The 26613-nt window shown below is 44.2% G+C and overlaps 1 protein-coding gene across 4 annotated transcripts; it reads right to left on the bottom strand.

Moving 5' to 3' along the window:
- Positions 1-227: 227 nt before the first annotated feature.
- Positions 228-15215, bottom strand: NSUN4 (NOP2/Sun RNA methyltransferase 4). 4 transcript variants are annotated; one of them, XM_042951809.1, is made up of 6 exons: positions 15107-15215; positions 10526-10869; positions 6154-6308; positions 2792-2952; positions 1490-1614; positions 228-902 (listed from the first exon to the last, which is right to left on the bottom strand). In XM_042951809.1, the coding sequence occupies exons 1-6, from the start codon at positions 15197-15199 to the stop codon at positions 626-628; spliced, it is 1155 nt and encodes a 384-aa protein (XP_042807743.1). In that variant the 5' UTR covers positions 15200-15215; the 3' UTR covers positions 228-625. The 4 variants fall into 4 exon arrangements, with proteins under 4 accessions (XP_042807743.1, XP_042807745.1, XP_042807746.1 ...); XM_042951811.1 differs by lacking the exon at positions 15107-15215 and adding an exon at positions 14183-14260; XM_042951812.1 differs by lacking the exon at positions 15107-15215 and adding an exon at positions 13986-14067.
- Between the last annotated feature and the right edge of the window lie 11398 nt (positions 15216-26613).

The following is a 26613-nucleotide window of genomic DNA, read 5'->3' as shown; positions in this document are numbered from 1 at the left end:
AACGTTTTTAGTTGCTTGTTCCTTAAATTAGATCATGGGCCATCTGAAGAAATTAGGGAGGCTTGTTTGGGCCCATTGGCTGCTGAAGACTGATCACACAGAACTCACTTCAAATGGGAGAGGTGCTCTGTAACCAGAGGTCTGTAACCAGGCTGAGTTCCTGGGCTTTGGACCCCTAGGAGCTAGTGCTCAGTAGCAGCAGCTGGTAAAAATGGAACTAACAGTACTTGGACTGACATGAGGCCCCAACTACAGCCCCAGCTCTATGGAACTTCAATAATTTTATTGGCTAAATGCTTCTCCCCAAGTTTACAGCTTAAAGTGTGGGCCTGCTCACTGGCTCCTCTTCCTCCTAAGCCCCTAATCGGGCAGGAACCTTTAGCACAGGCTTAGAAATGGGGGAAGGGGGTACAATAAGTGAGTGAGAAACCTGCTGATGCTCCATAATTGGACAGTAGGACAGAAAAACTCCTACTTTCTAATGCTGAGAATTGTCTACACAAAGACTTCAACATGATGGAGATAGGACCCAGAGTGCATCTTTGCCACTGGTCTTGGTTTCTGGTGCCTCTATGGAAGTATACCCTTTACCTTCCTACCCCAGGACTTTGGGAACCGGGTGATGCTATGTCAGCCTACACATTTTGCAAAAGTACATAGGCCCAAAATTGGCCAAGAGGTTTGGGATTACCAGTTCCCCAACCTGGCAGGATGGGAAGAAAGAAAATGTGTCCATGAAAAGCTTTCGGAAGTGACTCAGGTCTTCCACCTGAACCTTGATGCTGTATTGATTGGCCAGGAACTCGATGGTGCCTTGCACCACATACTCATTCTGTAAATGCGAGAGTGAGCAGGTGGAATAGACAACGTGGCCTCCTGGTTTGGTGGCAAGGAGTCCAGCCCTGAAACCAGAAAGAGAGAAAATCAGTGACTACTGAGCTTCCCAGAAGCAGAAGGACAACAGGAGGAGCTAGAAGCATGCACAGTGGAGTCTACTGTGGGCTGCGCAGCTGTGTTAGCTTCTGAAGTCTCTCCCCCAAAGATACCACCAGAAAAGTCGTTCTCGAAAGAGAGCAGCAACCCAACCTTACTCCATGGGCTCTCCTCTGGAAGCAATCCCCTGAACTCTGACTCTGGTTATGGGCCAAACCCTGGTGCTAGCTGTGCACTGAATCCTTACCAGCCCTACCGAGCCTTGACTTCAGTAACTTTTTTCAAGCTTTCAAACTTGTGCCACTCACTGGGACTGAGACTAGCGTGGAGGTAAGATAACGTAAATGAATCTGTGCCGCCCACCCTGCTATGTGTGTCCTACCACATAGGGTTTGTGTGTTCCAGAGAAAGGCCATCCTATCATATCTGGAAGTTCCTCAATCAGAAGACCCTTCTGTGGGTGATGGTGTTGGCAAGAGCTCGCAGTTCCCCAAGTGACTGGTCCCCTGGAGCACTGTGGCACAAAGTCCTCAGTTTTTGTAAATCTGTTACTCACGCGAGCAGCTGCATCTGAAGCATAGGCAACATCTGCCGCTCCTTCTTCCTCGACCGCTGAAAGATGTTGTTCTCCTCCTCATGAAGGGAGTGGCGGTCTGTGGTACAGGGCACATCCACCAGCACCTACCCACAAGTGTTAAAGGGTACTGTGTTAGAGCTCCTTACTGGCTCCTCTCCCTTAGGCCCTTGCCCTGAGAGGTTTCACTCAGTGCTCCCTCTGCCCATCCTTCCATTGCAGAGTACCTGACAAAGCTTCTCACTTTAACCTGGTAGACAACTGGGAAATAATGAGTGGGAAAAGAGTATATTTAGGTATACTCATGGCTAGTCAAAAAACCAAAGCCAATACCTAAGTAACCATAATTAAATAATTGATATCAACCTAGAAAGAAGGCTTTCCCTTTTTTTAGAGATTTTAAGTAATAACTACATCCAACATGGGGCTCATACCTACAACCCTGAGATCAAGAGTTGCATGCTCTTGGGGTGCCTGGGTGGCTCAGTTGCTTAAGCATCTGACTTCGGCTCAAGTCATGATCTCACAGTTCGTGAGTTCGAGCCCCGTGTTGGGCTCTGTGCTGTCAGCACAGAGCCTGGAGCCTGTTTCAGATTCTATGTCTCCCTCTCTCTCTGCCCCTCTCATGCTCCTGCTCTCTCTGTCTCAAAAATAAATTAAAAAAAAAAAACACCAAAAACATTAGAGAGTTGTATGCTCTACTGACTGAGCCAGCCAGGTGCCCTTCATGGTTTAGGACTCTGTCCTTGGCTATTTGAATGAAATATCCAATTTACAAAATGATACAATGCCCAGAAGGTAGCTAATATACTGAATAACAGGATCAGGATTCAAAATTATTTTATGCTGAAACATCATATCCAATATGGAAAGTTTTAAAGTAAGAAATATAAAATCATCCATTCATTTACTAAGAGCCTATACTCTGTGCTAGGCACAAGACACAAAAACAAAAATTAAAACAAAAGAAAAAGTCCTATAATTATGTTTCCAAAAAAAAAAAATTCATCTATGGAAGAGAGCTGTGAATTTTACTTGAGAAATAACCCTTTTCCCACTCAGTCAGGTTCAAACTCTTTCCTGTTAATTGTCTCCAATGAAGACACTACTGATGACTGTGAAGAAGGCTGTGTTCTCTCAATCACCCACGGAGAGCTGGCGAGGTCCAGAAATGGCCCTACATCCCCAAATATGGAGGGCTGGATCTTACTCACTCAGGGTCTGCAGCTGAGATGGGAAGGCCAGATTCGACTAGCTCGATGTCTCAGGTCAGGAATCACTTACCCGGTCATAGGTGTCCCCCTCCAGTTCTCCCCACTTCCTGCCATCCCATGAGGTGACTCGAACTCGATTCCTATCCCTGATATCTTGAGGCACATAGCTGTGAAGAACCTTCTGTAGTCTGACTGTTCGAGAAGTGGACAGATCATTGGCAGCGAGATTGCCTGTGGGAATATAAATTTTAGCATTGTTTTTCTAATTCTGAAAAACAAATACCATCAGAAACTTGATAGGGATTGCACTAATCTATAGATGGCTGTGGGTAGTCTGGACATTAAAATGCCTGTGAGAATAAAGAAACTTCAAACCCATCGCCCAACAAAACATCACACCAGCAATGGTGCTGATGGAGAATCAGACCAATTCTCAGGCACAGCCAATCAATGCAGGCCCCAGGGGCAGGGGCAGGGGCAAGTGAAGAAGAAACGTTTACTATGTGCATGGCACAGTCCTAGACACTCGAGAGCAGGAGTTGCAAAGGCAAACACCTACACCAGCCAGAAAGGATATGTAAATAAATAAAGCAGACCAAGTATGAATATTTCTAAACAAATATGCTCTCTCCTACTTTCCTTGAATCACGTGTCTCTCTCTACATCTTTGGCAGATGCTATACATTATTTACCAAAAATATATTCTCTTCCCATTCCTTATTAATAGAACTCCAGTTTTATTTGAGGTAGAGGGGAGCGATGTGCCCCATTTCCCAGCCTCCTTTTATAATTAAGTATGACTATATGGCTAAGTTTTGGTCAATGAGTTATAGGCATAATTATCATGTGGGATTTCTGGGGAGATGTTCAAAAGAAGTTAATGCAATTAGATGTGCCCCTTTTACCCAATCTTTTCTTCCTGTCTTGAACTTGAATGTGATAACTGGAGTTCTAGGAGCCATCTTGAGCCATGAGGCAATCCTGACGATGGAAGCCAGAAATAAAATAGGTTGCAAAAAGAAAAAAGGAGCCCAACTCCCTAAGACTGTGTAGACTCCATACCAGCCCTGGACTGCTGATATCCCAGTTCTCTTATGTAAGACAGAAATAAACTTCTTTAAGCCAATTTGTTGATTTTCTGTTTTATATGACCAAACCTAATCCTAATTAACTTACCATCTGTCTTTCACTTTCCCTTTTGTGACAGGTGTGAATTCAAAAAAGAGCTCACTGGGGCACCTGGGTGGCCCAGTCGGTTAAGCGGCCAACTTCGGCTCAGGTCATGATCTCGCGGTCCGTGAGTTCGAGCCCCACGTCGGGCTCTGTGCTGACAGCTCAGAGCCTGGAGCCTGTTTCGGATTCTGTGTCTCCCTCTCTCTCTGACCCTCCCCCGTTCATGCTCTGTCTCTCTCTGTCTCAAAAATAAATAAAAGTTAAAAAAAAAATTAAAACAAAACAAAACAAAAAAGAGCTCACTTTGGGGCAGCTGGGTGGCTCAGTCGGTTAAGCGTCCAACTCTTGGTTTCAGCTGAGGTCATGATCTCATGGTTCGTGAGTTCAAGCCCCATGTCGGGCTCTGTGCTGACACCACGGAGCCTGCTTGGGATCCTGTCTCTCCCTCTCTCTCTGCCCCTCCCCGCTCGTGCTCTTTCTCTCTTTCTCAAAATAAATAAATAAAATTAAAAAAGAAAAAGAAAGAGCTTAATTACTTTGTTCTTAGATCTCCTATAAGAAAAAATATTACTGTAAGCTTGATAACAAATGATGACTGATACCTGGCCTCAGAGTCAAGGAATGAAAAGGAGGCAGGAGCTGCGGTGAAGAACTAGAGAGTACATACCTTATCCACTGGGACTGGTCACTCCCATGAACAAGCTTAGTGTTCCCACAAACACATAGAGTCCCAATTTTTGAGGGCACTCAAAGAAGTAAAAATTGGATTCTCTGCTCAGGAGAAATTTGCAGAAGGCCAGGAACTAAGAACAGAAAAAGCTGGGTTCCAGTTCTGGCTCTATCTCCAACTCAGGTAAAAGTTAAGTTATTTCATCTCTTCAGGACTCAATTTCCTCCTCTGTAAAATATGAGGGCTAGACTAGGTAAACTCGAAATTGCCTTTGTTGACTGGAATCAAGGACTCACTTTGGTGAGGGGCCAGGATGGGGGTAAGGTGCTGGTAATTTAGTACACCTTAGAAAAGCAACTCTCAGTTACTTCTCCTTGGCCCTTCTCCCGCCTCTTAGTTCAAGTTCCTCTTCTTCCAAGTAACCCTACCTCATTCATCCCCTTTCTGATGGATTCCTACAGCAGTCAGTCAGATCAGCACAGCCCAGCACAGAGGCTGGGATCTCCTGCACTGGAGTCATTAAACCATATCAACACTTTTTCTCCTCTCCCTCTGCACTTCCAGGAGGTAAGATCAAATGTGCAACCTTGCTCAATCACCCATAGGGTCTACAACACGACTGGAAGCTAACCCAAACTATGCAAGTTGGCTGACAAGAACTGAAGAGAAGGGCCCAGGTCCAACAAAAAGGCTAGGGCACAAGGCAAGAGAAAACTGGCAGGGTGAGTGGAAAAACCACAGTCCTGCTCTGGGTATTTCTCAAATCCCCAAGGCAAAAGTGTTGCCTATTTTAAGGCAGGATGTCAGCCAGTAGATGGCTGAAGTGAACTCTTATGGTACACATAGCCCAGGCTGGTGGCTGCACTACTGCGATTAGACTTGGGCCTATCCCCAGGGAATTCATAATCTTGAAGAGGGAGAAGATGCATACCCGGTAAAGCTCTGATGCAAGGCTAATGTGCTAACAGTTGCTAGGATACTGCCCATGGTAAGGGAGCATAGGAGACAGAGGCGTCACTTTGCAACCAGCCCCTAGAGGTCATGAGGGAAGACTTTCCAGGAGGTGGCACACTTGAGCTGGGACTTGAAAGCTAAAAGGATATAAGCAGGCCAGCTAGGATAGGATGGAGGGTATTCTAGAGAGAAAATGGAACATGAGCAAAAGATGGAGGCTTATTCAAGAAACAGAGAGTAGCAGGATGTGGCTGAAGCATATAAAGTCTGAGGAAGAATGACATAAAGCTATAAAGGGTGGCTGCAGCCAGATCTTATTGCTTTAGCTGGCAGACTAAGGAAATGGAACTTAGAGACAAAGTAAACAGATACAGAGCGGTAAAAGTGTCAGGTATAGATTGGTCAGGGCCCCACTTTAGTCTGCCTCCAGAGACCTTGCTCTGCTCAGCAATCTTCTTTGGCCAACTGACACAGAGAGAGAGGAGAGACAGCTGCAAACACAAATACTCCACCTTAGCAAGCAAGCACTATACTCCCTCTGACCTTGAGACCTGAAATCCCATCAGATTCGGTATGCCCCTGACTGGGTGAGGTAGGGAGCCCTCACTGCCCAAGACACCAGCCCTCTGACTTACGGCAACAGCCAGTCTGAAGCAGTGCTAGTGTCTTTCCCCCAGGGGCCGCACATAAGTCAAGCACAGTGTCACCAGACTGCAGGCCAAGGGCCAAGACAGGCAGCAAGGAAGCAGCATCCATCAGGTAGTAGTCCATGACACCCAGGCTGCCAAGCCTACAAGAGAGGAGACCACCTTATAGTCCAACTCCAAGTCAGGAGACCCACTGGAAGTCAAGGCCACCAAGTCCATGCCCTCGGGGGTTACTGAGTTCTACTCACCAAAAACTCATTTCTCAGACCCACACTCACTTATTCACTCACTCATTCATCCACACAGCAGGCAGAGTGACCCATTTAAAACACAGATCAAGGGGCACCTGACTGGCTCAGCTGGTGGAGCATGCAATGCTTGATCACAGGGTTGTTGGTTTGAGCCCCACATTGGGTGCAGAGATTACTTAAAATTAAAATCTTCAGGGGCGCCTGGATGGCTTAGTCGGTTAAGCAACCAACTTCCGCTCAGGTCATGATCTCACGGTTCCTGAGTTTGAGCCCAGCATCAGGCTCACTGCTGTCAGCCCAGAGCCTGCTTCAGATTCTGTCCCCCTCTCTCTGCCCCTCCCCTGCTCACTCACGTATGGGCACACGCATGCTCTCTCTCTCTCTCTCAAAAATAAATAAACATTTAAAAAATACATAGGGGTACTTGGGTAGCTCAGTTGGTTAAGCGTCTGACTCTTCAGCTCAGGTCACGATCTCACCATCTGTGGGTTTGAGCCCCACATCGGGCTCTGCGCTGTCAGTGAGAGCCTGCTTGGGATTCTCTCTCTCTCTGTCCCTCCCCCACTTGCTCCCTATCTCTCTCAAAATAAATTTTAAAAGAATAAAATAAAACTTAAAAAATAAATAAAAATAAAACAGTACCCCTCCCCCACTCCCATCACTTCCTATCTCTCTGTGTGACACTACTTTTCTTTAAGGCACTTATTGTTCACTTTATATGTACAGGTGTGTGTGTGTGTGTGTGTGTGTGTGTGTGTGTGTGTGTGTGTACTCTCCTCCTCCTCCCTCTTTAGAATAAAGACAGAGACTTTGTTTGTTCACTGGAATAACCTCAGCACCTGAAACACCACCTTGCATACAATAGGAGCTCAGTCTTATTGGGTTACATATTAAGATACAAAATGCTTTCTGGGTTCAGAGAAGAGCGCCATCACTTGTCCCTCTCACAGTTACCTGAGTCAGGCCTGATGAAGAAACAGGCCCTATTAGGTGAAAAAAGGGAGGGATGGAGGAAGAAACAGGAGCATTCCAAGAGAAGAGAAAAGACCAAGCAAAGGCACAGAAGCATGCAAATTCATACCTCCTTTCAGAAACAATGAGAAATCTTCAGCAGCAGAAATACAAAGTGGAGGAGATTGAGGTTGAAAAGCAGGTAGAGGCCAGGTTGTAGAAAGCCTAGGACCCTATGCTAAGGAGTTTGGACTGTAACCTGGAGGCAGTTACCAGTTTGTAAAGAAAATGACATGATCACCTAAATAGAGTTTTAGAAAGCTAGGTAGGCTAGAAAGAACACATTAGAAACAGACACCAGTGATGAGGCTGTGATGAAAGTCCAAGTGAGAGCCAATGAGGCATGAAGACAGGCAGGATCCATGTGGGTAGAGAGAGGGACGACAGACAACAACCTAATGGTCACTCCCAGGCCAGTTGTCATAAGCCATTCCCCTGCCTGAGACACAGCTCAGCCATTGGGGACAGACTCAAGAAGACAGAAAGCTGACCTTTGCTGCCCTGACAGGAAGGCTCTGGGAGAAAAATGTGATGAGACATGAGACATAGCAGCACTGAGGGTTTGCTACAAAAGCTATAATCCCGGTCTTGAGGTTGTAACACCTTCGCAGATAGGCTCAGACTATAATAGGATACTTTCAAAATCGAATCATGCCTGGATTGTCCCTGAAGCTGTGTTCCCATTGCCCCTGCAAAAGAGAATCAACCAGCACTGGTCTACAAAACTCATTCTCATCCAGTTCCTTCCTTTGGAAGTGTCACTTAACCTTTTTTTGGTTCAGACAGTTTTGAGAATCTGCTGAAAGCTACAGTCCCTCTTTTCAACAACAACAACAACAAAAAGCACAACAGTTTTTCAGACAATTTCAGGAGGTTCCTGGACTCCCTAAATACATCCTTGTCCTCCTGAGAGGTTAAGATTCCCTTGATTTATAGGAAGCCTATCAAGATGAGAAGGAAACCCAAACCTCACTGAATAGAAGCCAAGCACCGTAGGCAACTTAGGAAACCCTGCTTAGTCTATGGTTCTGCCTAAGACCAATGCCTCCAAACCGGTCTCTAATCCTGCCCCAATCTATCTTCCTCCCACCCCAATTTATTACAGTGATCCTCCTGAAGCATAACTTCGATGAGAATGACACAGACAGTAAGAGATACTGTTTAGGAGTGCTCTACCACAGGTACTACACTAGGTGTCTCGTATACATCACTCCATTCAGGCCTCACCACAGCCCTGTGATGCAGCAGAACCCAGGATCCAGAGTCACACTGGCTGCATCTCAAATCCAGCCCAGGTGCTCAACAATTGTGTGCCTTTAGCAAATGACTCAATTTCTCTGTGCATCAGTTTCCTCATCTGCAATAAGAGTACATGCCATATAGGATTATTGTGAAAATGAAAGGAATTAATAGAAGTCAAGTGCTTAGAATAGCAGCTGCCACACAATGAGCTATAGTATCAGTACCATCATTTTCCAGATTATTTTCCAGGAAAGGAAACCAAGAGTCAGTTATTCAAAGCTAATGTCCAATAAGTAATGAAGCTAGAATCCAAATCTAGGTTTTCTTGACTCCAAAGCCCATGCTTATAACCACTGTGCATTATTGCCTTTCCCCTACTTAGAAACCCTTTCCACCAGTTCTCTAGAACAGATCTTGGCAATTTACAGCAATATGTACTAAAGAGTGCATCGTCTGAAGCCATTCAGCCCTGGCAGGTCCAACCATTTATAAGCAACCCTGGGCCATCAGAAAAATCCCCTTCTCCCAACCTATAAGCTCCTGGCATTCAAGATTCCCAAACATGGCCCCCCACATACTCTTCCAGCCTTACCTTCTAGCTTTACTAAGCATGTAGCCCTCCCTCAAGCCAGCAGCCAGAGCTATTGCAAAAGCTTCCTAATTTACTTCCCTATTTCATATTTGATACATAGCCTCGCCCCTCTTCAATTTGTTTTCCACACAGCAGCCAGAAAAATATCTCAAAAATTCAAATCTGGTTATGTCATTCCCCACCTTAACACTTTTCATGGCTCCCTCTTCCTTTTAGAGAAAAAGTCCAAAATCCCTCATGGCTTAGACTTTCAAAATTTGGCTCCTGCCAGCTTTTTTGGCCTGTCACTACCCGCATGCCACCAGCTGTAATTTCTACTCATTTTCAGGTCTAAGCTTAAATTTCACTTCCTCAGAAAAGACTGCGTTAGATCTCCTAGTTATAATACCTCATAGCACCTTGTACTTTTCTTTTGTGGCACTTGTCACAATTGTAAATAGTTTCTCAATACTTATCTTCCTCACTAGACTGTAAGGTCAATGAGGGCTTTTGCACCTGTAACCCAGGCACTTAAGAAGGCCTGGCATTTGGTAGACAATAATTATTTACTGAATGAGTGAATCAGTCCCTCAAAGATCAATTCCCATATCCTACAACTAACATTGAGCTCTCGTTTTCTCAGTTTCTAAAGCACAACACAGCATTTGATCGCAAGAGTCTTTTTCATCCAACTTTATATAAATCTGAGCACTGGATCAGAAGACCAGGAGTCCCCTCACCACCACGCCCCTCTGGTACTTGGTGTCCCTAGCAAGTCCCACTTGTTCTTTGGTACCATGAGCTTACCTGTCCCACTCACTTGGATGGGTGGCTGTGAGGGCAAAATGAGAAAGCCCTTATAAATAAACACACTTTAACTGTGGAGGGTGTTAAGTGCTCAAGTTAGAGCACTCTTCGATGGGAGGTAGCGGAGAAGAGCAGGTTCAAAGTGCAGATTTTGGGGTCAAACTGCCTGGGTCTAAGTCCTAGCTGCATCACCTGCTATCCAAGGAACCTAAAGCAAGCAAGTAACTTCTCTGCACCTCAGTCTCCTCAAATATAAAAGAGGAACAATAATATTACCTACCTCAGAGTGCTGTTGACAGAACAAAAGGAGATCATGGATAATGCACACACAACACTTAGAAAAACGCCTAGCATATATAAGCACTCAGTAAATATTAGCAATATTAGGATCCTCATTAAATGGGACAAAAGCTGGGTCTCCTGCTGTCTACTTCCTGTAGACACTCAGGATGGCCCTAGCCATGACTCCAGATCCTACCTGGCAGGGGGGAACCGGCTGACATCCCCTCTGGCGAAAGTGAAGCATCGAAGGTTCGGGCTGCAGGTTCCAGAGGCTAGGGATGGAGTTGCAGTTTGGCCACTCTCAGGCTCCAGTTCCCCATGGGAGATGGAGTCATTCACAAAGTCCCTGGCACTCAGCTTCTCCAGCTTTCCACTCACATGATCCCAGGCAGCAAAGTTATTGACCAGTGCACCATACTTCTGCTCTGAAAGGAGACTGACCCGGATGGATGGCCAAAGATCACCAAATTGCACACTGTAGGTCATGTCAAAATTCTGCAGAGCCAGTTGGGTGGCAGGAAATTTGGGCTCTGTGGCAGCCTAAAAGGAAAAGAACAGCCTTATTGGTCTTCCAGCCTTGCCTCTCCCCTCCCACCTAACCTCACCAATACCTCAGAGCCCTGCAGCCAATATGGTTCCAGCTAGTGCCCACTCCTGCCTTTGCATCCTACCTCTGCCAGCCAGAAGAGAAGTGTGAGAGAGAAAAGTAGTAGGAAGTCGGCCCTTCTATCTCAGTGTTGTGAGAGAAAGCAAGCTGTAGCTCTCACAACAGCAGGTTGGGTCACCAAGAAAGGTGCGGGGCACTCCCTCAGGCCTGGGAGTAAGAAGAACTTAAGAAAATGGCAGCTCAGGATAGGACTCTTGAGGAGGGCCTACCGAAGGTTGGAAGAATCTATGAAGGCCCCGGGAAGCTTCAGCCTTAAAAACAAAAGACGCTTTCTCTCTGAACAGTCCTTCCATCTTCTAAAGCATTTTCTGGTCTCCTAGCTTATGTGAGCACCACAACAGATAGCTCGATGGGATACAAAAAAATATCAACCCTCCACATTCGATGGACAGGTATAAGGTAACTTACCTAATGGCATGCAGTTGCTGACACCATAATGCTCAGAATCACAGGGTTGAGGGTCATTCGGGGAGTTCTTATACCCCAGGAACATGGGATAAAGGGAGCTCACAGAAACCTTGAGGTGTGAGCCAAAATGGGGACTTCTATGGGGGTAGCAGAGAGAGACATGAGTCAACCTTGCAGAGCATAAACACAGATTACGAGGAAAATGAAGACCTCAGCTGAGGAGTCCTCAGGTCTATCCGCGTTGCCACAGCTGGGCGCTTGCTATGGCTGGCAGTCCTGTTATTGTCTATGAATTTTGCTCTGGTCTGCATTTTTTATTTGGTCAGAACTCTTCCTCTGGCCCTCATTTCTTGCTATGGCCAGGACTCTTGCTCCCACCATGACTTCTGCTATGGTGGGGACTCTCACTCTGGCCTCGACTTTTGCTGGGACAGGGACTCTTGCTCCGGCTCCTGCTGTGGGAGGGACTCTTGCTCTTGCCTTGCCTTTTGCCATGGCAGGAACTCTTGCTTCGGCTCCGACTTTTGCCATGGAGGCCACTCTTGATTTGGCCCTGACTTTTGCTACATGGAGAGCTCTCACTCTGGCCCTGATTTCTGCTATGACACTCGCTCTTATCCTGATTTATGCTTTGGTGGGAACTATTGCTCCGGCTCCGACTTCTCTTTCGACTAGGACTCTTGTTCCGACTCTGACTTCTGTGAGGATGGAGACTCTTGCTCTGACTTCGACTTCTGCAGGGGTGGTGGGTATTCTCATTCTGGCTCTGACTTCTGCTTTGGCGGGAACTCTTGCTCTGGCTGGCACTGCTCTGGCATTCACTAATAACGGTTAAGCTACGGCTGACATTAGTGCTACAGCTGGAAGTCTTGGATGAAGGCAAAGGACAGCCGAAGGGTACCTGGGGGCACTCTTTGCAGGAGACTCGAGGAGCCACAGAGTAGACGTGGAAGCCACAGGGCATAGTATCGGGGTGGCACCGGGTTTGGGGGCCAATGGGTAAACTTTGAGGATCAAAGGGTGTTCTCAAAGGGATAAAAGAATAGATGTGGGTGGAACAAGGAGGTGCCACAGGCTGGCGATAAGGTTGGGCTGGGCCCCTGGAAGTGCTATAGATGCCACAGGGGGGCACCATGGGCAGTTTATGACACTGAGAGGGGCAAATGGATTGATTGAGGGAAGCAAGGAGTGGGCAGGGATCAGGGGTCGAGGAAACCACAGGATATATATGGGTACTGCATGGGGGTCCCATGGAGAATCCATGGGGGCTGCTCTGAGCATAACTATTGGGTGAGACAGTACCAAAAGGAAGGCGAAGGGTAAGACAAGTGGGGATAACAGGTTTGAGGGTCCTAGGGATCACAGTAGGTAAGGTAGTTCCTTGGGGAATTTCTTTGGGGCAGGGATTTGAGCAAGTGGTAATGGATGTCACCATACAAGAAGGACCAGAAGGGCGGGATGGTGGTGGAGGGGAGGCGCTGGCCTTAGGGGCCCTGGGCTGGTCAAAAGGAGTGTGCTGGAGAGGGATGACCAGGGAGCGACATCTGTGGAGAGCACATGGTTGTTTTAACTCTGAGGATTTGGGGGACTTCACTTGGGGGCAAACTGGGGTAGGGAGAGGGGGTTCATTACAGCTTCCGCAGGGGGGTGACTGGGATGGAGATATAAACTGGTTGCCCAGGGGTGAAGGGAAGGAGACGACAGTATAAGGACAGCAAGAGGAGAGGGGAAGAGGTGGTTCCTGGGGACAGGGGGGACAAGGGGGACAAGGGGGACAAGGAGGACAAGGAGGACAGGGAGGACAGGGAGCACAGGGGGCACAAGAAATCGGGGTGCCTGACTCTACCAAGAGGTAAGAGTTCCCACTAGTCTCCCAGGTTAAAATTGACTCCAAGCAAGGCTTTATGGGAGCCTGGGACGGGGGTGAGCAAAGAGAACCAGTACTCTTAGGGGATAGGCGGATGGCACAATAAGGGCTACCGGGGGCAGGTACATGGGCCTCTGGAGAAAAATGAGAACAGTGATAAGAGCTCTCCTGAGGTGAGCTGGGAGAGCCAGATGTACCTGCCTGAGAAGAAAGTGGGGAGCCACAGAAATTTTTCCTAAGGGGCAGGTCAAGCTGTGGTTTAGGCTCACAAGAGTCTGGAGGCTTAAGGTGGACATGGTAAAAGCTGCCAGTGGGTGGGGAAGATGCTGGAGAAAGAGGAGGGTCATTATAACTTCTCCCTGAGGACCAGGGAGAGAGCAGAGGGGACATCCCAGTTTCCAAAACCTTGTGAGAAAGGAGTGGGGAAGCTATAAGTCTAGTTTCCATGGGCCGGTGAGCAAGAGGAGGTGACATAATGAGGGTAGTTCTCAGGGGCCTATGAGTAAGAGAAGGTGACATGATGGGGCAAGTTCCCTGGGACCCAGGACCGATGGAAGGTGAAATCATGGGATCTGTTCCTGGGTGCTGATGAGTGACAGAAGGTGGAGTCACTGGGCCAGTTTCCAATGGCGCATGAGGGAGGGTGGGAGAAGTCACTGGGCTGGTTCCTGAGGGCCGATGAGGAAGAGGAGGGGAAGTCACAGGGCTGGTTACCAGGGCTGAAGGGTATCCACAGTAACACAGGTAAGTCTGCTGGTCAGTGTAAGGGCTTCGGGGACAGGGACGCGGTGTTCTCAGGGGACTGATCCAGCTGCAATAAGGGCTCCGTGGACGAACAGAGGGTGACCCCAGAAGGCTGCGCCGGTCAAAACAAGGGCTCGAAGGGGGCGAACCCGAGATAATAGGCTCACGGCAGTAAGGCCTTCCAAAGAGTGGATAACAGGGTTCAAAAGAACATCTCCCAGGGCGCAGGGGAGGCTGTGGAGGTGGGGAAGGGGGCGGTGGGGGCGGTGGGGGCGGTGGGGGCGGTGGGGGCGGGGAGGGAACCGGAGGGGGTAGGGAGGCGGGCGTGGCGGTTATGGAAGAAATTCCAGGGCTACAGCTGAGGCCAGAGAAAGGGTCTCTGGAGAGGTGAGGAGATTCCAGGGGGTGAGGAGAGTCGCTGCATCCTTTGCCTGGGTCTGGGGAAAGGCCAGAAGTGTGGGCAGGGTGATCGCTGTAACCTTGCCTGGACGCCAGAGGCACCTCGAGGGTGAGGACAGGGTTGAATCTTTTCCCAGTGGGCGGCGGAGACCCAGGAAGGAAGGGGTTGTCGCTAAGACATTTTTCGAGGGGTGAGGGCGGCCGGGCCGAAAGTTCTAGGAGGAAAGGCGGAGACGAGGTCATGCAGGGAGGGATGAAGGGGGGCGAAGTAGGAAAGAAGGGGAGGGCGGGGAAGAGGGAGGAAGGGAAGTGTAAGGGATAGTGGGCGCCAAGGGGAAAGTAACCAACAGCAGGGGAACACGTGGTGGTGACATAACTGAAAGAATGAGGGCGGAGGTGATGGCGTAACTTAGGGGGGCGGAGTCGGGGTACAGCGGACATACTAAAACAGCCGAAGATTTGTGACGAAACAACAGGGCAGATAGAGGCGATGACGTAACAGATGCGAGAGGGAGGAGCCTAGAGACGGCCCCTGAGGGGCGGGGAAAAGAGGCTAAGGGCCTTCCGGAGGGGCTGGAGTAGTGAACCTATCCGACAGTGGCGGGAGGTGGCGGGGCTAGAGAAGTTTCCCGAGGGGCGGCGGCAAAAGGCCGCTGTCACTGTTTCCTCGTGGGCCAGCGGCTGGACCTTACCCATTTCTTCTTATGTCGATGTCTCCGCGGGATGGTCGCGAAGTGCGCACGCTTCAGCACGCCGGGCACACCCCTCACCACCAGCGCAGCCATATCAGCGTGCACCGCCGAGTCATTCCGCCCGGAACCGCAAGGGCCGACCCGCGGGTTCCGGGGAGGGGGGGGCGCCACTCTGGACGAGAACAGGAGGGAATTCCGGCGGCCTCGGGTTCGGGGCTCAGCACACCTTTACAGCCCAGGTGCAAACCGAGCCCCGCTCCTCCAGGGATTTTCTGTGGGTTCTGGGAAAGAGCAACCATTCGCACGGAATGGCGTCTCTGCCTGGGTGCTTGGAGCATTGGGAGAGATTCCGTAAAGGCTCCTAACCCAGCTGGGGGATCAGAGAAAACCGGGAGGTGGCAGTAGGCAAATGGGGGCGGGAAGGGCCTTCTAGGCAGAAGTTGCACGAGGAAAGATCCTGAGGTAGAGAAAAATGAGGTCAGATTTGTGGGCAGAGGCAGATTTATACTGAAGGTAACCAAGCTTGAAATTTCAGAACTTGCCGTTTGCAGTGCCCCTTGCAAGACCCTGTACCTAATTTTGTATTGTTTTTCTTGAAGAGGACCTCTCGGATTCTGTAAGCTGTAGGTCCCACAAAATTTGACCCCCTCATAGGGAGACGGTGGAAGGGAAGGACGTGATCAGATAGGTGGGTTTTGTTTTGTTTTGTTTTGTTTTGTTTTTTAAAGTTTATTTATTTTGAAAGAGAGAGCATGAGGGAGGGGCAGAGAGAGGGACAAAAAGAGAATCCCAAGTAGGCTCTGGCGCTGACAGCGTGAAGCCCCACACGGGGCTTGAGATCTCACCAACCGTGAGCCGTGAGCCGAAATCAAGAGACCAAGAGACAGTCGCTTAACCGTCTGAGCCACCCAGGTGTCCCCTCAGATAAGTGTTTTTAAAATGATCATCTGGGAGCTTACTGGTTGGTGAATACACGGAGGTGCTGGGAGAGAGCACGGAAGCGCCCTTTCCCTATGTGCATCTCCATCTGACCATACCTGAGTTACATACTTTTATAATAGGCCAGTGATCTAGTGAGTAATGGGTTTCCCGAAATATGTGAGCTGCTCCAGCAAGTTAACAGAGCCAAGGAGGGGCTGGTGGGGACCTCTGATCTCTAGGCAGTGGATCAGAAGTACAGATGTGAGCTGTCAGCCAGTGGAGCTTAAGTATTCAAAAGTAATCAGCCACCATTTCAAACTCCCATCAAAAAGTCCTATAACTTTCAGAAGGCAGGAAGTTTGGGTACATTTTTACTGAAGTTACAGGAATGATGAAGCAAGTGTGAATTTTAAGACAACAAACTATCTCTTCACTACCATAGAAAATTAGAAGTAGTGAAGAACCTTGTAGCACTTTGAGCTTTTCCAGTATTTTATGGATTGTGAACTGCCAAGGCTACGTATGAATGAGGGAATTTTCGACCTTTGCTCAAACTATATTCTTCTTGATGTGGGTTGTAAAATTCCACTGAGAAACATACACCTTTATTTCCACATTTACAGGGCAGGAGGAGTTACCAAAACTTTAAATATCACAAATAGAATCTTGTGTTTATCACCAAAAAAAGAAAATTCATCTGACAGTTGATGACCGGAGTAGGTAGGATTATGAGAGGTAGATCAGATGAGAGAAGACAGTTCTGGATTAGTGTGGTGCCAAGGAAGATAGAAAAGGATTCCCGGGCGCCTGGGTAGCTCAGTTAAGTGCCTGAGTCTTGATTTTGGCTCAGGTCTTGATCTCACGGTTTGTGCGTTCGAGCCCCACATCTGGCTCTGCGCTGGCAGTGTGGAGCCCCCTTGGGATTCTCTGTCTTCCTCTCTCTTCTCCTCCCCCGCTGGTGATCTCTCTCTCTCTCTCTCTCTCTCTCTCTCTCTCTCTCTCTCTCACACACACAAGTAAAATAAATAAACATTTTTTTAAAAAGGAAAAGGATTGATTCCACTTGCAATTAAGAGAGAATTGATTGATTGGCCCTATCTATCTAAACTAGTACATGCTACACCACCAGTTAATAACTGTCCTCTTAACCTGCCTTTATTCTTATAACTTATGTATTTTTTCATATAGTCTGCTAAATTACAATTTGCAAAAGGTGGGAAACATAATTCTTACACAAAGATAAAGTGAGCGCAGGCCAAAGATTTTATTCATCATAATAAACTACTCCTCCATTATTATCCTAAATAATGAGGGAACCAGTTAGATGGTAAGACTTGTGCAAATGAGAATTTGAGTTTCAGATATTTAGATTATCAGTCAAAGGAATGCTGAAATGAATTTGCTGATAGTTGCAAAAACATTAAAATCTTCAGTAATAAACTATAATGTTTGGGATTATCACTTATACCAGATGGAAATCAATTCCATCTCTACTGATCAAAATCCATTTGCATTACTATGGATAGGAGTAATTTGCATTTGCCATTGGTTTCTTACAAGCTAACCTTTACCCCTACAAAGTTGTGCAATAGCCTAGTCAATATAAAGTCAATCAAAGGTATACTCTAGCACTACAATGAAAGAGCACCCAGTAATTCTCTTCTGCCCATTTACAAGTTCTGGACCAATTTTCTGACCCTTCACCAGAATGTAAGATTTTAAAAATCAAATCAAGGATTTTGTTTAATTCATTGTTAGATTATCAGCACCTAGAGCTGTATATGGTACATAGTTGGCGCTCAGTAAATAGTCATTGAATGAGTGAGTGAAAGATGAGAAAGAAGTTTGTAACAGGGACCTAGCAGTTGTAAGATGGAGGGAGATGTGTGCATAGAGAAAAGCCTTTTTTGTTTTATTAAAAAAAATTTTTTTTAATGTTTATTTATTCTTGAGAGAGAGTGGTGGAGGGGCAGAGAGAGAGGGAGACACAAAATCCAAAGCAGACTCCAGGCTCTGGTCTATCAGCACAGAACCCAATGCAGGGCTCGAACTCATGAACCTCGAGATGACCTGAGCCGAAGTTGGATGCTTAACTGACTTAGCCACCCAGGTGCCCAGAGAAAAGTCTTTAAAAAAAAAAAATCTCATGACATTTAAATCCAGATAAGGATCCAGTGAAGAGAGATTGAATACACTAAATAGGAGTTATCCCAGCACACCTCTTCTCACAGATTTAAACCGAATGTGGAGTGTCAGGACCACAACCACAGTCTCCCTGTGATGGGTCCTTTCCAACTCCAAGCCTCAGTTTACCCATCTATAAAATAGGGAATCAAGAGAGAGAGGGTTGGAGTAGATCAATGATTCTCAAACCTTTGGGTCTTGAGACACTTTACACTCTTAAAACTTAAGAATTATTAAGCTTTTTATTTGCTATCAATATTTGCCAGATTAGAAATTAAAACAAAATATTTTAAATATTTACTCATTAAAAATAACAATAAACCCATTGCATGATAATATAGGTATCTTTATGAAAAAATAGTTATATGTTGTTTAAGTATATATAGAAAATCCAGTCTCACACAGATAGGTGGTTAGAAAAGAGGAGTATTTTAATATTTAATTACATATATATATGTATATATATATATAGGACATATACTGGATGTTCTTTGGTACTATCTCAAAATTGGACAAGTGGTAGTTTTCTTAAAAGTTAGTAGCAGGGGAAAAAAAGTCAGTAGCAGGGGCACCTGGGTGGCTCAGTTGGTTGGTTGAACATCCGACTTCCACTCAGGTGGTGATCTCAGGGTTGGTGAGTTCAAGCCCCACACTGGGCTGGCTGCTCTCAGCCTGTCAGTGCAGATCCTGCTTTGGATCCTCTGTCCCCCTCTCTCTGCCCCTCCACAGCTTACACTCTCCCAAAACTAAATGAATATTAAAAAAAAAAAGTTGATAGCAGTGTGGAATCTGAAACCATATCTAGAACTTTTCATACTCTGTTACATTGAGATCCATTGATCTATCTTGTAGTTAAAATGACTCTTTTGCCTAAGCGTGATTTGTCACATCATACAGTGGTTATTTGGAAATTATCAGGGTCACTGAGTTATGCAGATCTTACAAATGCTTTCACATTCATTATACAACATCAAAAATCATATTTGTTAATATCACTACTGATCTCATCGAAAACTTTAAATGTTAGGAAAACTTTTAAGCTCACAATAATGGGTACCAGTTTTTTTCAAAATCCTAATTTTATTTATTTAGTTATTTAGTTAATTAGTTAGTTATAAATGTTTATTTATTTTTGAGATAGAGTGAGGAAGGGGCAGAGAGAGGGATGGAGAGGATCCAAAGCAGGCTGTGCACTATCAGCTGTCAGCAGAGCCTGATGCAGGGCTTGAATTCACAAACCATGAGATCATGACCTGGGCCGAAGTCCAGTGCTTAACCAACTGAGCCACCCAGACACCTCTTTCTTTCTTTCTTTCTTTTTTTTCTTTTCTTTTCTTTTTTTTTTCTTTTTCTTTTTCTTTTCTTTTCTTTTTTTTTCTTTTCCTTTTCCTTTTTCTTTTTCTTTTCTTTTTTCTTTTCTTTTTCTTTTCCTTTTCCTTTTCCTTTTCCTTTTCCTTTTTCTTTTTCTTTTTTTCTTTTTCTTTTTCTTTCTTTCATCTCTACACCCGGCATGGTTTGCAAACCCACAACCCTGAGATCAAGAGTCACACTCCACCGACTGAGCCAGCCAGGTGCCTCTCAAAATGCTAATTTTGCTTGAAGGCAAAATTTTTTTTTAAATGTTTTTTGGGGGCACCTGGGTGGCTCAGTCGGTTAGGATTCCAACTTCAGCTCAGGTCATGATCTCGCAGTTTGTGAGTTCAAGCCCCGCATCAGGCTCTGTGCTGTCAGCTTGGAGCCTGGAGCCCACTTCAGATTCTGTGTCTATCTCTCTGCCCCTTCCCTGCTCGTTCTCTGTCTCTCTCTTTTTTCTTTTTAATGTTTTGTTTTTTGGTTTTTTTTTTTTTTTGAGAGAGAGAGAGAGTGTGAGGGGGGAGTGGCAGAGAGAGAGAGGGACAGAGGATCTGAAGCAGGTTCCCTGCTGACATCAGATCCCGATGCAGGGCCCGAACTCATGAAGCACAAGATCATAACCTGAGCTGAGTCAGATACTTAACTGACTGAGCCATCCCGGGTGTCCCTAAAATTAGCTCAATTTTTATCTTTGGCGACTGGTACTATCAATTGTTTGAATTGACAGTGACAGGCTTACTTTGTTCATTTTTCAAGAGAATGCTAGTTATTAAAATACAATTGATTTTTGTCTGTTGATCTTACATCCTGAGACCTTGCTAAATTAAATTATGTTTCGGTAACTTTTTGGAACTATTTCCACTTTTTCTGTGCGCGAGGTCATGTTTTTTATAAAGACATTTTTACTTGTTTCCAATCTGTATGCCTTTTGTTTTCCTTTGCCTTATTTTACTGTTTATGACTTACAGCACACCATTGAATACAGGTGGTAGTAGTAGATTGCCTTGTTTCCATTCTTGGGGGAAATCATTCAGTATTTCATCATTATATATGATGTTATATAGGTTTTTTTTTTAAAAAAACAGATGTCGTTTACTAGATTGAGAAATTTCTGTTTCTTAGTTTGCTGAGATTTTTTTTTTTTTAAATTATGAATGGTTGTTGATTTTCTTCAAATGCTTTTCCTGTATCTATTGAGATGATCATATGATTTTTCTGCTGTATTGTTAATATGATGAGTTATATTGCCTGATTATCAAATGATGAACCAACTTTGCATTCCTGTAAAAAAACATACTAGTTCATGATGTATCATTATTCTTTTTATATATTGTTATATTTTTACATCTGTGTTCACAGAGAATATTGGCCTGAAATTTTCTCTTTCTGTAATATCTTTGCTTGATTTTGATATCCAGGTAATGCTGGATTCATAAAATGAATTTGGAAAGCATCCTTTACTCCTATTTTTTTCCCTTCACTCCTATTTTCTGAAAGAATTTTTATAGGATTGGTATTATTTCTTCCTTAAATTATGGATAGAATTCACCAGTGAAGCCACGTAGAGTTGGGTGTTTGGGTGGCTTTGTTTTTGTTTTTTTTGTTGTTGTTGTTGTTTGTTTTTTTTGGGGGGGAGGGTGTACAGGGTAAGGTGGAAAGGAAGGTTTTTAATTGTGAATTCAGTTTCTTTCATTGACATAGGGCAGTTATATTCAACCAGAGATGATATCCCTTCCCCAGGGAACATTTGGTAACATCTGGAGATATTTGGGGTTATTATAACTATATGGTGCTTCTGGCATCTAGTGGGCAGAAGCCAGGGATACTGCTGAAAACCTTATCCCCCACACAAAAAATTATCTAGTCCAAAATGTAAGTACTACTAAAATTTGAGAAACCCTGATATAGGGCTATTTGAATTTTCCAGTAGCAGGTTTAACAATTTGAGTTTTTTAAAGAATTTGTTTCACATAGGTTGCCAGTTTTCTTCACATAAAGTTGTTCAGAATATCCGCTTATTACCCTTTTAGTGTTTGTAGCAAGGGGCATCAACTATAGCCACAAACCAAACTCAGCCTCAGCCAATTTTTCAAATACTGTTTTATTTTTACACAGCCACCTTTCATTTACTGTGGCTCTAATAGAGATGAATCGTTGCTCAAGAGATCATATGTCCCACAAATCCAAAAATATTTACTGTCTGAATGTTTACAGAAAAAGGCTGCTGACCCGGTTTGTAGGATCTATAGTAATGTCCCCTCTCTCATCACTGATACTGGTAATTTGTGTCTTCTCTCTTGGGTACTTTTGTCAGCCTAACTACAGGTTTATTTTGTTGAATTTTACAAAGAACCAGGTTTTGGTTTTATGGGTTTTCTCCTTTCTTTTCTCTCTTTTTTTTAAAAAGTTTATTTCTTTATTTTTGAGAGAGAGAGAGAGAGAGAGAGAGAGAGAGAGAGAGCAGGGGAGGGGCAGAGAGAAAGGGAGACAGAATCCCAGTAGGCTCTGTATTGTCAGTGCAGAGCCTATTTCAGGCTTTGAACTCACAAATGTGAGATCATGACCTGAGCCATAATCAAGAGTTGGATGCTTAACCAACTGAGGCACCCAGGCACCCCTCCTTTCTTTTCTATTTCATAGATTTCTAGTCTTTATAATTTCTTTCTACTTAATGTGTTCTTTTCATTGTAAGCTATCTTTAAAATTTTTTTTTTTTAATGTTTATTTTTGAGAAAGAGAAAAGTGGGGTGGGGGTGGAGGGGAGCAGAGGATCCAAAGCAGGTTCAGTGCTGACAGCAGGAAGCCCGATACGGGGCTTGAACTCACAAACTGTGAGATCATGACCTGAGCTAAGTTGGACACTTAATCGACTGAGCCACCCAGGCACCCCTGTAAGCTATCTTTTAAATAAATTTTTTAAATGAGATAGAATATCTATTCTACTTAATATTTATTTACCATTTCTGGGACTGTTTGTTTCTTTGTGTAGATCAAAGTTTCCATTTAGCATTTTATTTTTCCTGAACTATCTTTAATATTTCTTGTAGAATCCAAGTCTGCTGACAATGAATTCTGTTTTGTTTGTTTAAAACATCCTTTTTTTTTTTTTTTTTTTTTTTTTTTTTTTAAACATCCTTATTTTGTTTTCATTTAAGGATATTTTCACTTGATACAGAATTTAAGGATAAACATCTCTTTCTTTCAACACTTTATTTTTTAGAGAGAGAGAACATGTGAGTGGGGGAGCAGGGAGAGGGGCAGAGGAAGAGAGAATATCAAGCAGGCTCCACAGTCAGTACAAAGCCCGATGTGGGGCTCAATCCCACAACCCTGGGGTCATGACCTGAGCTGAAACCAACTGAGCCACCAGGCGCCCCTTTCAAAGCTTTAAAGATGATTTTTCTTAGGAGAAGTGGGTAGTAATTCTTACCATTGTGCCTCTGTATGTAATGCATGTTTTCTTTTTGAGATTTTCACTTTATCACTGGTTTTCAGCAATTTGAGAATAGGTGACTTGGTGTGATTTCCTTTCTGTTTATACTGATTAGAGTCTGTTGAGCTTCTGGGAACTATGAATTTATAATTTTCATTAAATTTGTAAAATTTCAACCATTATTGTTTCCATTTTTTTTCTGTTCCAAAACATCTACTTAAGTTTTTTCATTTATAACATTCCTTCAAATAAAATAATATGGTATTCCCCACCACCCCCCAAAATTTGTTTTTCTCTCTTCCTTCCCATCTCTCACTTTCTCTCTCTTCTGACCATGTGATGTTGTCTCAGTTTACTTTTTCCTTGTTCATTTATTTTTAGTGTTTTTTTTCCTCTTGTGCTTCAGTTTTTATAGTTTCAGTTGCTGGGTCTTCAAGAGCATACCAGTACACATACACTTTTTTTTCTTCACTGTATAATCTTGTGTCAGTCTTGTCCAGTGAAGTTTAAATTTCAGATATTACACTTATAAGCTCCAGAAATTCTATTTGATTTATTTTATATGTTGCACTTCTCTCATTATGTTCATTTCCCTTAAATTCTTGGGCATATTTGTAGCTCTTTCAAAGTCCTTGTCTACTATTTTCTCATCTTATCATCATGTGTCTGTTTTTATTGACTATCTTTCTCCTGGTCACATTTGCCTGTTTTTGTGCATGTCTAGCAATTTTTTATTGAATGCTTGGTATTGCAAAATTTACGTTGTTGAATGCTAGATTTTGTTGTCTTCTTTTAAAATGTCTTGGACTTTGTTCCAGCAGGCAGTCAGGTTTTTTGTGAATCAGTCTAATCCTTTCAAGGCTTCTTTTTAAGATGTGGTATAGCCTATCTTCAGTATCCTCTTTCTAGGGCTAGCTTTAGCCCTACTGCTGAAGCGTCCACTTCCGGAGTCAATGCTCCAGGTGTTCAACAAGTTTAATAGGAATTCCCCACATTAGCTCGCCAAAACTCAAACAACTCCCAGCCTTCTGTTAACTTTGGGAATTAGTCAATTTATAGGTACCCAGTAGTTCTTAGCCTGGCTACACAGAGTGTTGCCCTATTCAATTGCAGCTTAATATTCAGCAACAGACTCAAGAATCCTCTAGGCAGAATTCTGGAGCTTTTTCTCTGGGTAATTCCTCCTCTCTATGATAAAACTAATAACACATTACTAACCATTCACTGAAATCTGAGTGATGAGTTTGGAAATGTTCCCTGTAAAACTTCAGCTTTCCTATATGTTTGAATTTTAATGAGCTGTTTGAAAATAATCAGATTACATACAACAAATACAATCCCACTATTTTTAAAGGTATTTTGTGAGATTATACATCACCATGAAATGGGTTCTAAGTCAGAAATGGCTGGGAAATGCTGGCCGTCCCTGTAGCTAGGACAACAGGTTGAAAGAGCTTCTAGGTTCAAATGGCCCTTTGCCCCATTTTTGCAAACATAATCCTTCAGATTCTCAGAAGCTCCACTGCCATATTTTCATCTATGAAGCTTTCTGCAGCCTTGCTGGCTATACTGAGTATCAATTACTTCTGAAGCACAAGGTACTCATTTTTGCCATGGTTCACTTTCTATCCATATATAACTATCTGCATATTGTCTTTTTCATTTGCAACCAGAGGTTGCAAACTAGTGAGCCAAAGCCAGCCCATAGATGTGTGTTATTTGGCCTAATGCTTTTAAAAAGTTAGTTGTCCACATTTAAAAATTGGGAGATGGGGACAGGAAAAAAAAAATTGGGAGAGCTAACATAAAACTTGGATTTCTGGCTCCTTACCAAGTGGTCTGGCAACACTGGCTGTGTATTCCCACATAGCAACAGCTTATGCAGTTGGAGCAGTTTTCCAACATCTACAGCGCCAGCTTCCCTCAGCACTCAGGTGGTTCAATTTGCAATGCCTAGACCTCTGCTGTCTAATATGGTAACCACTAGACACACGTGGCAATTTGAACATAAATTAATTCAAATTTAATTGCAATTAAATAAATTTAGAGGCACCTGGGTGGCTCAGTTAGTTGGGCATCCGACTTTGGTTCAGGTCTGATTTCACCGTTCAGGGGTTCGAGCCCCATGTTGGGCTCTGTGCTGACAGCTCAGAGCCTGGAGCCTGCTTCGGATTCTGTGTCTCCCTCTCTCTCTGTTCCTCCCCTGCTCATGCTCGCTCTCTCTCAAAAATATTAAAAAGAAATTTTAAAAAAATAATAATAAATTTAAAACCTCAATACCTCAACCACATTTCAAGTGTTCAGTAGCCATCTATGGCTAGTGGCTACCATATTGGACAATACAGAATAGATACCAGTTGCCCCAATAATGTCCTTAATAACAAAAGGATCCAGCTTGAAATCACATGTTGCACTCAATTGTCTTGTCTCTTTAGTTTCCTTTTATCTGGAGCAGTTCTTCAGTTTTTCCTTGACTTTTACCATCTTGATACAAATGAGGATTACTTTGTACGATGTCTAGTTTTATAGAATGTCCCTCAGTTTTATTTATCTGGTTAGATTCAGCTTATCTATTTTTTGCAGGAATCAGTGATGCTGTGTTCTTCTCATTGCTGCCTACAGCCATGTGTCTCCTTAGTGGGGATACCAGCTTTCATTTAAGCTACAGTTTGTACATTCTCCTTTTGTAATATGTATCACCTTCCTTACCTTTTTTTTTTTTTTTTTTTTTTTTTAGGTTTATTTATTCATTTTGAAAGGGAGAGAGCACACATGCAGGTGGGGGAAGAGCAGAAAGAGAGGAGAGAGAATCCCAGGCAGGCTGTTTGGCTCATGACCTAAGCCAAAGTCAGACACTTAACTATCTGAGCCACCCAGGTGCCCCCCTCACCTAACCTTTAATTGATTCACTTATTTTTATTAGCTTGGATTCCTGTATTATTTTATTCAATTGAGTTACAACCCAGTACTATCATTATATATTTTGATGCTCAAATTGTTCTGGATTTGGCTAGTTGCTTTTGTGTACTTGACACGTCCCTATTGTTCTTTGAGCATTTCCTTCTTTCTGGAACAAACAAATGTCTTGTACTTTCCCAACTCTGGAATCACCCATTCCTCCAAGGAACCCTGGTTCCTTTTATTGGGGAATAAAGCCCTCTTTGTGGGCTGAGCTAAAGAAATATATATCCCCTACATGTTTATACACTGGCATCTGTATTTACTTACATTGAAATCTGTATTTATTTAGATCATAAATACCTCAACACTGTTCAATTCCTTCTGGTTTCTTCCTATTTGTAACTCATTCTCTGCTAGCACTTATTACCTTCAATATACTAACTTACTAGATGTCTTCTACTCATATGTATGTAACCAATTTCCCATTGCCAGCACTGCCTACCCAGGTGCCCTTTTTTCATCCTTCTTGGAATCCACTACCTTTCCCCTCACAAACTTATTATCTCCTCACTCCTTTTTAAAATATGTGTGTATGTATGTTATTTCTTAAGTAGGCTCCATGCTCAGCGTGGAGCCCAATGCAGGGCTTGAACTCATGACCCTGAAATCAAGACCCAAGCTGAGATCAAGAGTCAGATGCTTAACTGATTAGGCC

The sequence above is a fragment of the Panthera leo genome, chromosome C1 (assembly GCF_018350215.1).
Source record: "Panthera leo isolate Ple1 chromosome C1, P.leo_Ple1_pat1.1, whole genome shotgun sequence".
In the NCBI taxonomy this organism is placed as follows: domain Eukaryota; kingdom Metazoa; phylum Chordata; class Mammalia; order Carnivora; family Felidae; genus Panthera; species Panthera leo.
Note: the sequence above shows the minus strand (reverse complement) of the source record. Positions and strands in the feature narration are given on the sequence as shown.

What these genes read in the sequence shown, in the direction of transcription:
- NSUN4 (XM_042951809.1), bottom strand. Translation starts at nt 15,199, where the DNA reads ATGGCTGCGCTGGTGGTGAGGGGTGTGCCCGGCGTGCTGAAGCGTGCG. An exon ending in GCTTCAGACTGGCTGTTGCC is followed by an intron (nt 2,953 to 6,153) that starts GTAAGTCAGAGG and finishes ATATTCCCACAG; the next exon opens with GCAATCTCGCTGCCAATGAT. An exon ending in AGGGGGACACCTATGACCGG is followed by an intron (nt 1,615 to 2,791) that starts GTAAGTGATTCC and finishes ACTTGTGGGTAG; the next exon opens with GTGCTGGTGGATGTGCCCTG.